The sequence below is a fragment of the Poecilia latipinna genome, unplaced genomic scaffold (genome assembly GCF_001443285.1).
Source record: "Poecilia latipinna isolate Pla-1442-1.1 unplaced genomic scaffold, P_latipinna-1.0 Scaffold1127, whole genome shotgun sequence".
Lineage (NCBI taxonomy): Eukaryota > Metazoa > Chordata > Actinopteri > Cyprinodontiformes > Poeciliidae > Poecilia > Poecilia latipinna.
In genome coordinates this window covers 124,351-136,656 of record NW_015113743.1, presented here as the reverse complement: position 1 = coordinate 136,656, position 12,306 = coordinate 124,351, and the positions used below count along the sequence as shown (strand labels likewise).

The window sequence follows — 12,306 nt, the reverse complement described above, 5'->3', positions numbered from 1 at the left end:
ATTAATTACCTAAAAACTAAATGTAATTTTAGTATATGACAATGTCTGTTTAAAAACAAGAGCCAAACTATTGCAATCATTTTATGTAAGAAAAAAAATGATTGACCTTGTTCTGAATGTTATTTTTATATGTAAATTTGTAAGTTGAACTTCAATATCACATTTCTTACTTCAGGAGCTGCACCCAAACGCAGCACAAGGGGGAAACTCTCGGTCCCTGCGCATCTCTTCCTGTACTTACGGCCCAACCTCCAGTCTGTTCTGTACGTGGCAGCGGTTCCAAACGCATTCCCTCTGCACTATTCATAACCCCGGGGGTGCCAAGTGGATTTTCGTCCACACAAGGAAGCGTGACAGTCTTCTTTTAAAGACACCAGAGGTGTACAGAAGGTAAGCCGACACTATTAGCTTATTTGCTGCCATACAAGTTTCTCTTTACATCATTTGAATCGCTGAGCGTGTTCTGCCTCCAGAACATGCTGTGATGGTTGTTCTGGGGAGTACAACAAGCGATGTTTCGGATTATTTCTGAATATTTCAGTCCAAAAACGTTATGTAGTTAAAGTTAAACGAATACTTAATATGTAGTGATGTACGTGTTTACTTCGGAGGTGTGTGTTGCGTCGTTATATGAACCATTGAAACTGTTGCGTTACAATATTTCTCAGCGGACTGGAGGAAACTTTCAAAACTTTGCGCGAACTTTCTGATAGTCCCCCTCTTTTTCCGTAGAGGGGGGACCGTTTCACACTGTCTCTCACACACACACGCTTTAATGTGAAACATTAGCAAATGTTTTATTTAGTGCATACGATGCGAGAACAAGCAGACAAACTGGAGGCTTACAGAGCGACAAGAGTTGTAAGATTTTTCTAGAAGCGACTGACCGGGGCTGACGTCACCGGTCTGCTCGGACCCAGGTGAAGAGATGATGAAGAAGCTTTTTACCAATCCAACATTCTCCAGCAAACTTTAAATATGTAATTAACTAAACACTCTGGTTATTCTTACATGCCAGATGAATTCTCCTGAGAAATGATAGCAGAACTTTTTTCAACAGTGTCAAGCAGAGCCAGAACATTTCGTAATGTTCTGGAGGAGGAAGGGGTAAAACTGATAAGCTTGGTGTGGCTCATCAAAACCAGAAGCGTTTACATTATTGGAGGTTGTTAGTTTGACTTTTCAAGAACCGATTTATGGAAATACCACAAAAATCTGATATGTTTGAACATGTTTCATTAACGCCAAAAATCTAAAATTAATATAATTTTTACTGATGCAGCAGGTCAACATGCCTAGCTAATGTGCAGAGTGAATTATTGATAAAAGCAGAGCTCACGCTCCATTCATTCAGTGTCATCCTTAAGATGTGCTGAGTGCAGTTTGTATTCTACACTGCATTATTTGGAATTAAACATTCTTATACCTTGATAATATTTTTTTTATTTCCCAGGTTGGGAAATGAAATGCAATTTGGGTCTTGAGAAATTACAAAAGGTTATTGCTGTTCACTCAGTGTTATGACTTTGCATAATGATTGAAAGTATGCAAGTAGATCAGCTTGTAGATCAGTTTTTGTACAAGTTGATAGTCAAATAAGGTACCAAGTAGCATTAAGAGGTAAGATACTGTTAGACATGAATGAGGACGCCATGTTTTCTATGTGAAAACCCCCACACAGTTTTCATATCTTCTTCTACCGAAAAGCTTCTGTTTCTTTAAAACAGTTATTCAGAAAATGTCATTGGCACAGTCAGCTAATTAGTCAAATGTTTTCCAGGATGACTGAAGAAAAAATAGAGTGGCAAATGTTATACAATTGGGGTTTCCCTTTCTATTAAACATGTTTCAAGTTTGTTGAGTTTTTGATGTCTGAACAAAGTAATCCAGCAAACCAGTAAAATGTCAAAGTTCTAACAGTTTTTGCTCAGATAGTCCCCCAGTCGTAGATCAAACTGTCTCTGTCTGAATAAAGTGTTGTAGAGAATAAAAAGCTTCATAAAAAGCCCAGGCTTTGTTCACTTTGAGTACATGGAGCCCATTCTCAGTATAAAGGTCTGTGTGTTCAGGTAAGTGATGCCCCACGGTGATGGTGTCCCTTCTCCTCCAGCCAATTACAATGATTTTAATTGACTGTGGCAACCACTGGAGCACACACATTATAAAAAGGCAACAAAAGAAAAGATGACATCAATCTGTCAGCAGGGATTAGGCTGAAAGGCCGATGACATGCACAGTCATAGAGGGACGGCATTAGAAATACAGCCTACAGTGGGAAGGAAATGCTCCTGCTAACCTTAAAAATATTCAAACACAGCATCAAATGTTTTTATGCTTGATTTATATTTACTGCTGCATCTTGTTATCAAAAAACAAGATGCAGTTAGTGTTGCCATGACACAGGAAAGTGTTTAGAACAACATGGCTGTGCTCATGTCCAGTTTGGTGCCTAACCGTAAAATTAAACAAGGTTTGAGTCTTTGATTTAATATTTTGACTTTGAGAACATTCTGTAAACTGATATGAGATTAACATATCTGAAACACCGATCTGAATGCCATTTGCGTCAAATCACAGCCAATTATGTAATCCACTGTTTTTTCTTGCCTAACTGCGTCCATTGGTCAGGAAATGCTCACTTCCTTTCTGGACAAGTGCAGTGTTTCTGGAAGGTTCTTTGCAAGATGACCTTATAACAGAGTAGATATTCATGCACAAGTTTAGTGGAGGTGAAAATCACTGCAGTTGTTTGTTTTCTGTGAACATTTGGGTATATTTGCCTAATTTTTGACTGAGCTTTTGTTTGTTTTATTTTGTTATTTATAATGTATTTTGCTTAGGTTTTAATGGTCAATTGACACCTTCCCTGATTTGTTCCCTCCATTTTGTGCCTTTTCCATACACTCATTTGTTCATACTCAATATAGTTTTCTAGTTATTTCTAAACCTGAAGATGAAAAGCTGCAAGTATGAATAATTCAATGTCCAGTGGTGGTTGAAAAAATCCACCATTTGACATCGAATCAAGTAAAATACCATTGAAAAATATGATTTTGGCATCAAAAAAAGGGAACAAATCAGACATAATTTCGTACAGTTATTTCCCTTTGCAGTCTGGTATAACATAACATAGACAAAACTACAAAGCACACTTTGGAAGTCTGAAGAATAAATCGAGATTGTTAAAACTAATCTAAATTCAGTAGGATTGTTTCTTTTTTCAGAATCATGGTGAAAATGAAATGCTAAGAAAGGTTTAAATCTGAAACTGTGTCATCATGTTTACAGTACCAACATGTCTGCTGTCCTGAAGTACATGCATTCATTTTACACAGGATTCTAAGCGTGTGTGTGCGTGGGTGTGTGTGTGTGTGTGTGTGCAGGAGTCCAGAGGTGTGATTTGATTTCCATCAGTCAGGAGAGAAGCTGCTCTTTATCCCTCTGTGTTTACACACAGTGATGGGAAGTAGCAGCATCATTTCTCCCTTGGAGGATGAACGCTTGTCTTCAATTTCAACTATTGAATTATTCTGAGTGTAATGTAAATTCCTAAAATTGCAGAAAGGTGAAGGAAGTGTTTGCTTGGTGTCCTCTTATCTCAGACATTAGATCTGTTTAATGTTCTCAGAACTGGGAGGCAGTGCATTAGGGGTTTATGCTCTGATGTTATTTCCAGCTGTTACAGAGACAGGTCATGTTCTTCTTTCTGTGTTTGCTGCAGATGTTAAAACGTTTACTGTTGGAAAAAAATATTTGTTCTTCAGGATCCCCGAACCCTGCTGCCGCCTCAGATTCTGTCCGCTCGGCCCTTCTGTCAGCCAGTTCGCCCTTGTCGTCCTGATAGAGCAAGAATCCCGCAGGTTGTTCAGAGAAATCACTGTTTTTATACTCAGACCTTTTTTCGGTTTATTCTTTAAGGAACACGTGTGAAACATTAACCTCCACTCCACAACATGGAAAAAACATTTTCTTAGTGTGTGACTCATTGTTAAAAATAGTGGCCAAGTACATCTGGTTGAAAACAGCCAACTGTGTCTGTTTATCATATCTACCTCACTACTTATTTCTATTCCTGAGAATTTGCAGAAATGTTGGAGTTAGAACCCAGAAATATCTGGAACGCCAGTTTCCTTCAGGAATGTGACCATGGGTGTTGCTGCGTGCAGCAACAGGCGAGACTATGTTTGAGCTGAGTAATCATTCTGGGTGTAAATTACCGACGGGAGGGGGGTTTGGTCACTTCTTTTCCATTTTAGGACTGTGGTAATAATGATGTGGGCCAGCACTATTTAGATGAACCAGTCAAGTTTTTAAATGCATTTAACAGAGATGGAGACTCTGTTTTAGCTCTAATTACGTACATTTCATAAAATCATCTAAGCTGTTATAAAGCACATCAGTCATTTATGTGTAAACTGCAGCGATATTTGTAGAATATGACACATTTTTGGGTTGCATTAGCGGTAAGCTATAATAAAAACAACATTGTGTCATTAATTAATCTCTGAATTAGTGAAGTGCTGTTGGTGAAACTGATGATCTTTCTGCACTCAGGCTTTATTTTTGTGTTGTTACAAAATGCACCAAGCAAATAAAGCTTTAGAAGTCAAACAAGTTAAATCCATTGAATTCAGAAACTTGATTTAAAGCACATGTGAAGCTCTTCATGCTGGAGAAGATAAGGTCTTTATAAAAAAGAGTAAAAATGCTCTAGATATTTGAGTTTTAGTCCTTCATTGGCACCAACAGGCTGTGGCACATTCCATTGTAATAACTATAATTGTAGAGACATTTAAAGTAAAAAAGGCAGTAATAAACTCTTTCTTTGCACCGGCATAAATAGAGTTTATGTTAGCCTTTATTTAAGTCTATCAGAGAACTTTTTTATCTACTTCCAGTGTTCCCTATCGTTCTTTAATATGGCTGTCAGGAAAATGCTTATTATTGTAACCGTGTGAAAAAGGATGAAACGTTGTTTCCTTTTACAAAAGAACTGATAGTATCCTTGACAGACCTCTACAAGTGTTCATTCAGGAAGCATCTTATATGTGCTGTCTTTTTAAAAATGTGTCCCTCAAATCACTGTTTTTTCTTTTCGGGTTAACTTGCAACATTCTGGCTGCAAAATTTAGTCTCTTCATGTTTTCTTAGCAGTTGAATTGTTTGTAAAATGGCTTCTGTTCCTGTTAAAAGAAAGGATGAACATTATTCCTCTTCTTGTTGTTTTCTGTTTTTCTTGATTATAGAGTTGTGCAGACAGAAGTATGCGTGGTGGTGTTTGGCAGTAACGGTGTATACGTGTTTGTATGGTTGACACAGTCATCGCTGAGCTCCATGGTGAGGCGAAAACAAAGACACTTGAAGTGACTTTCACAAGGAAAACTTCTCTGTCTTTGCTCCGTGAACAAAGAGTTCACACAGATCGTTTTCCTTTTGGCCCAGAAAACAGTTGAAGCTTCTAAAAACATTTAAAACACAGAAAGGATTTTTTTTTTGCAGCTTTTTGTCCTGAAACTCAACTTTTTACTTGGTTTAAGCCTCCTCTTATCAGTTTTCATCCATATTTCAGATGTGGAACTTGGAATGAGATTGGACCTTTTGATGGCCTGTTCTAGTGTATTGCAAAGTTTAGATTTTATCATGAACATTATCAACAGCCATGTGGTGGCCATATTAAGAAAGAAATAACAAAAAACCTTTCTGTTCATGATCCAGGTGAAAAGTGAAACCAGACTAACACGTTTCATGTTCAACTCTCCTGCAGATGAAACAAGTTTTTCTTTGGAAGTATTTTTAAGAGTTATTTTGTTTCCGGTTCTAATTTAATCCAGAACTGGGCATATAAACTGTGTTAAACACAGCAGTGTTGATACAGAAACACAATATGCTTAACTTATATTTTAAAAACATAATTGTAACATTTTAAAAATTTTAAAATCTCCCTGTGTAATTTTTAACTATAACGTGTTATTTTTTTCCAGTCTTCTCAATATAATATGATCTGTTTCTGTCGTTAAAGGTTACTGAACTGGACAAAATGAGGAACCGTGTGTTTTGTATCTCCTGGGTTTTGCTGTGCTGCTGCTGGTCTACACGTGGGGAGATCTTTACCTCCATTGGTAGGTTAAAAATGAACTTATTTCTTTGTTTTAAAATGCTATTTTTTATTTTTCCTTGGTTTGCTTGCAAATACCTTATCAAACTCTTTATGGTGTATCGTTTCTGAGTTACATTATGCAAACAGGCATTTTGTTTCTGCTTACTGCTATTTGCAGTCTTTGGCATGGTAACTTTTAGGCTCAGATTATTCATGCATATCTGAATATTTAAACATTTATTTGTATTTATTATATCTTAAATGCTGTCTTAATATTCAACGGTCATCAACGCCTACAGTCATCTAACTGAAAGCTTCAAGTCGATCAGTTATCTGTGGATAAACCTTAGATTTAAACATAAATCAGATACATTCATGTGAAGTGTCTCTGCATGATTACTGTCTTTATGAATGTTTCTGTAGAACTAAACAAATATTAAAGCCATTCTTAAAGATAGAATATTATGCCTACTACAAAAGGCTTTAATCAATAATCAATAAAATGGTGATATCTGCTTCTTGGTTCACACTTCCCTGCTCTTATGTGAGATTACCTTGGTCTGCACTGTTTGTTTATAATGGAGTCATGTAAAAAATCTCGTACATTGTGCATTACATTTGCACTTTCCTGATTGATTTCTGTGTTTGACGTTTTTGCTTCTGTGTGTTCTGCCTTTATAAATGAAATGCTCTGAAATGCACCCTGTATTCCTCAACAGTTTATGGATTAGTTTTCAGCTGATTAGTTTTCAGTTTTCACTGCTCGACAGTATGGAACTGAGGATTTATTTAATTCCAGTCGGATGTACATGGAGAAATGCATGTTAAAAGATAAAGTAAAGCTTTAATAAAAAAGCAGAGTAATGATGGCATCTTTATCTGACTTTACTAATCAAGATCATGTATACATCTTTGTCTCTGCAGGACAAATGACTGATCTAATCCACACAGAAAAGGAGCTGGTCCATTCTCTGAGGGAATACATCAAAGCAGAGGAGTCTAAACTGGCTGCTGTCAAAAGGTACTTTATAAACCCTGTGACTTTAAATGGTCCCTATTTTTAAATGAAGTACAGTTTTGTTTAAGTTCACAACCCTTAAACTTTACCACATTGTTTATGATCCAACCACAGACCTCAATTTACTGTAATGAAGCTTTTCCTGGGTAGACCAACATAGAGCTTAATTGTAAAGAAAAACATAAACTGAAACATGAAACCATTTGTATTTGCATTCAGTCCTCTTTACTTTCATACCAATTATAGGAATCTAGCCCAACCAGCTACCTTTACTAAACCTCCAAGGTTTTAAATAATTTAATCTAATCTAACTGCTGTCCTGTGAAGGCTTCAGTCTATGGAGGCATATTTGTGTCGTTTTTACATATCTGATTCAAGATGATATGGCAGCAAGACGGCGCTTCTCTGAGTGTGTTTCACTTCATGTTTAAAGTGCAGATTTTAAACTTTTTAAAATTGTTTTAACAGATCAAGTAAAAACAGTTACTCTAAATTAATTAAACTGTTTTTTTTCTCCATAGTATTGTCATGTTGATTCTGTGAACACTGGGGACATTCCCAACAGCATGAGGCCTCCTCTGTTATTGATGGAAATATTTCATGTTCAACCAATAGGAAAGAGTATTTTATTACTAAGTTATGAAGGGAAGTTGTGTAAGTAACAGCGCGAACAGAGAGTAACAAAGCAAAACGAACCTGATGGCGGGAGAAAGCATTCACACATTTGTGACATTCAGTTTGTAATTTGGGTGTAGCTCACTGCTTTTTGTTTTGGATGTTAGAAATGATGCAGAGACTGAATTACAGCAGGTATAGTTCATATTCTGGCTCCATTTTGAGCTGGAATGTGAAGAGGGATGTGGTGAGGAATTTGACAATGACATGGCGGATCAATAATTTATTTTGGAAAGTAAGAAAGAGAAGCATGAAGAAGAAGTTGAGGCTCTTGTACGGGTGCAGGTGGCTGCCAGGTCCAGATCACCACTGGGTCAGGCAACGGGACCGCTGTGCAGCCTGGAACATGCTAACAGTGTGGCAGTAACAAAAACATACAGGTTCCAGCTCCGGTGAACACCTGGAATCCTGGGATGAGTCCAGGTATTCATCCCAAAATCTAAAAGCCAGGAAAAAGGCATTAAAGACAAGTTATTAGGGAAGAAATACATAGAAGTGGAAGAAATGTACACGTTTTTGTCCCTTAATTTTCTTAGAAATAAACTTATACAATTGTATTGTTTGCTATATTTGTACATATATTTTAGACATTTTACAGAATGCATTGCCATTTTAAACTATGGAAGTGATTTGTTTCCATACTCTGTTTCCATGTCTGAGTTTTACAGTGAGAAAATAAAAGTTTTTTCCAACTCGGATTTTATGTTTTTATGTGACTTGGCATCAAATACACAAGGACTATATCTCTAAATTATCAAAAATAACTGTTAATTCACACAGTTATGGTTGTGATGAAAAAGCGTTTTATCCGGGGAGTATGAAGGTAAAATTAAATGGGTCAGAAACAGTCATATATCAGCTGGACCCAGAGAGTTACTGAACAAACCTATGAACATAGGAGTCACAGTTGTGAAAAGTTCCTTGCCAATGTGTTTGTTGAAGTAGAGAATGTTTCTATTTCTGTTTATTAGCTGGGCTAGCAAACTCGATGCTCTCACAAGATTATCCACTTCGGACCCTGAGGGCTACCTGGCCCACCCAGTGAACGCCTACAAACTGATGAAGAGGCTCAACACTGAGTGGTCTGAACTGGAGAGCCTGGTGCTCCAGAATCCCTCCGATGGTAAGGAGCTGCCTCTGCTGATGTGACACAGTTAGTAACTAACCAACAATTCTTCTTTAGATTATTAGACTTAATCATCTTTAATTTATTGGAGCCACATCTGAATCCAGTATTTCTACTTTTTGACATAATTTCTTCCTTTTCATGTGCAAAGCAGCATTTGCTCCCTTTGATGTTGCCTGGTAGAGAGAGAGTGGAGCTGGAAACTGGAAAAATCCAGAAGGATGTAAGCAGAGCCATCCCAGCCTTGGCTGCAGACTGGAAATATCTGCTGTGCAGCTTTGCTCAAAAGTTCCTTTCCCCAATGAACAGTTGAAGTTGTCATGTTTTGACTGCAGCTGTTCCTCATCTGAGCATACTTTGGCCGTGTTCTCACATTGGGGGTGTGTGCGTGTTAGGACACAGGCCTTTATCTGTGTGAGACACTGAAACAGAGCTTAAAAATGAATCTGTTGACGTGGCTGTGCAGCAAGTAGGCTTAATGCAATTCCTGGAAATGTCACCACTTGGTACCAAATGTCTTTTAGTTTGGCGTGTGATCTTTTAAGTTATCTGACATCCATGTTTTGTCCTTAGCAAAACACATGCATGTATGTAAATTTTACTTACTAGTTGAAAAGCAAGTAGGTAAAGGAAAAATAAACGCTTCCAGATCTAGTTAAAGATGAAGCTAAATAGAGAGCTGCATCTTAATACATTAGAATTCAATTGGAATTGAAAGTAAGTCAAATATATAGAATTCTGCTGATTTTGAGAATGCCTTACAACTATTAACAGTCCAAAATGTGATTTCTTAGAAAATGTAAATATTACCAGACCTCTAGCAACTTGCATTATGTTCTTCTCTCTTTCTTCATATGAAAATAGGACTTTTGATCACTGAGCAACCGTCCAGGCCTTTTTCTCCCAGGTATAAACCTTATGAGATTCTCACTGAGTAAAAAGACAGTGTTTAGTCATACGACCATTTTGGTCCATGTCGTAGAAACATCTGTATGTGGTGACTGTACCGAGTCCAGCTGCAGTCCATATGTTGTGGATCAGCCTCAAACGTTTCAGTTGGTTTTGATTCACAATCCCCAGCACTGAGACTGTGGTTATTCCTGCTTTTTCCATGCTTTTTCCTTCCGCTCAACTTTCTGTTTATTTGCTTGGATACTGCTCTCTGTGAGCAGCTAGCTCCTTTAGCTTTGATGTCGTGTGGCTTACCCCAACTGTCCAGTCAGCAGTCCTCCCTGTGGTTCCCCATTCATGTATGAAAATCACTTTTTATTGCTCCGTCCTATTCTGGTTTTGGGTTTTCAGTAGCTGTGATCCATAACACAAATACATGCTCTTAATATGTCAATAAATTTGTAATTCATCTGAGCAATTTTCCCTTTTGACTCAAACCTCTGAAATAAATGAACTCTGATGATTCTTATTCATTCAGATTCACTTGGACAGTAATGAAACAGTCATTGTGGAGCACAGCTGGACTAAACCCTCTAAATACTTTAGGCTTCTGCTAATAGTTTCACAAATAAGTTGTAGATAATTTAGTTTGCTATTTACCTCCTTTTATTATTCACCCACATGCGTGTTTCATCAGAGCAGGTAGAACTGGACACAGATCTGCTCCACACTCTGTGTGTTAGAGGAATGTCTAAGAGGTGAAAATGATTTCAGTTGGGTTCAGTCTTCTCAAGATTCATGTGTAGCTCTGGTTATGAACTTGCTGCTCCACAGCTGAGCTGAACAATATAAAAGCCAGCTGGGAAAGTTAATGCAGGAGTGGCAGTCGCATCACACTTCTCCCATTACATACTGGCTTCATAAACCCTGAGCTGCAGGAGGCAAACAAGAAGTACTGCTGCTTTTATGGACTCATTTTAAGTAATTGATTTCATTTTTTTCCCTTCACTAAGTTGTGATTTTTACATCCTTGCTGTTTTCACAGGTTTCATCGGCAACATCTCTGTACACAGGCAGTATTTTCCTGATGCAGAGGATGAGACCGGTGCTGCCAAGGCTCTGATGCGTCTTCAGGACACGTATCAACTGGATTCAGAAGCGTTTTCCAAAGGAAAACTGCCAGGTAATTAAATAGCTGGAAACGGTTGTGAAACAGTGTGTATTTATGTCTATAAATGATGATTCTTTATTGGTGTTTTCACCATCCAAATTTCCTCAGTCTCTTATTAGTTACTAATGCTTTGAAGATGAGCTATAGCCAGAAAATGCAGAACAATTTGAGGTAGAAACAATTTTGCAAGGAGGACACAGAAACAAAAGCTGACCAACTAAAAACAAATTATTTTTATTTTAATACCTTTCTGTAGAGGATTATTGGGATGTAAACACAGTAGATGCAGGCAATTTGACTGCAGAAAGAGGTAAGGTAATTTTATTTATATAGCACATTTTCAGCAACAAGGCAATTCAAAGTGCTTTACATGAGTTAAAAGGAAATACAAACAAAATAAACCATAGGAAAGACAAAAAGAAGAAAGAGAGCTCTAAATCCTTTTCTGGGTTAAAAGTAATATAAACTAAGCAGTGACTGTTCCTGTTAAGTATTTGCGGATTCCAAGTTCGTAGTTATTCTAATTCTGATTCCATTTCTGGGCTGTATAATATTGATCTAAATAGTGCGTACTCCACAATTTCTAATATTACTAATAAACTAAAATAATCCTTTTCTGGGTTAAATAGGGAGTACTCCACCGTTTCTATCAAACTAAAACAAAAAAGAGGAAAGGACACATTAGGGCAAAAGGCAACATTCAGACAAAACAATGGGCAAAACAGAGACATGAGTGAAGGCGGTGACGTCACAGGGCCATGAAACCAGGTGGCTGAGGCTCCTGACATAGTCAGATAGAGGTGTTGTTTATCGACAGCTCCATAGCTCCATGGAAACAGGAGGGGGTAAGGTGGGAAAGAGCGTTGTGTTTATATATCTTCAAGGAGATTAGAAATATGCAGCCCTCCCAAGGCCACACGGGGAAAGCCAATTCAGAAACAGAATGTCTTAGGTCGGGAAGATTATAAATTTCAATCTTCCCTAAAATCTCTCCGATACATCTCAGTTCCCAATTGTCCAAATTAGTTTGGTCGTTCCACTGAACCGAAACTAGCAACTTCTCCAAGATCGATTCCATCCCGTTAGTGAGTTTTTAGAGTCCTCAGCTGGGCTGCGAGTCTCAGCAAGACTCACATCCAACTTGCGTCTCTGTCCACACCACAAGTCTGAGCGTTCGCTATTTTGACCAAGTCCATCACAAATTTGTCGATAAGCCAGACATCCACAAGCTCCAAACAGCAGAAATCCTGTTATCATGAATAAATCCAGGGTGAATCCTGTCGGGCTCTCCTGTGCCCAGACTTCTTGTCGATAATTTGATCAATTGC

General features: G+C 37.8%; 1 protein-coding gene across 4 annotated transcripts in view; it reads left to right on the top strand.

The window, feature by feature from the left end:
* The first annotated feature begins 219 nt into the window (after positions 1 to 219).
* Positions 220 to 12,306, top strand: part of p4ha2 (procollagen-proline, 2-oxoglutarate 4-dioxygenase (proline 4-hydroxylase), alpha polypeptide 2) — a 34,656-nt gene continuing 22,569 nt past the window's right edge. For 2 of the 4 annotated variants that reach the window (XM_015052713.1, XM_015052717.1), the window contains exons 1-6: positions 220 to 390; positions 5,247 to 5,337; positions 6,020 to 6,119; positions 7,022 to 7,118; positions 8,762 to 8,913; positions 10,853 to 10,990. In XM_015052713.1, the coding sequence (XP_014908199.1) occupies positions 5,335 to 5,337; positions 6,020 to 6,119; positions 7,022 to 7,118; positions 8,762 to 8,913; positions 10,853 to 10,990 (490 nt within the window). In that variant the 5' untranslated portion in view covers positions 220 to 390; positions 5,247 to 5,334. The remainder of the gene's footprint in view (positions 391 to 5,246; positions 5,338 to 6,019; positions 6,120 to 7,021; positions 7,119 to 8,761; positions 8,914 to 10,852; positions 10,991 to 12,306) is intronic. The other 2 variants (XM_015052716.1, XM_015052715.1) reach the window with 2 other exon arrangements.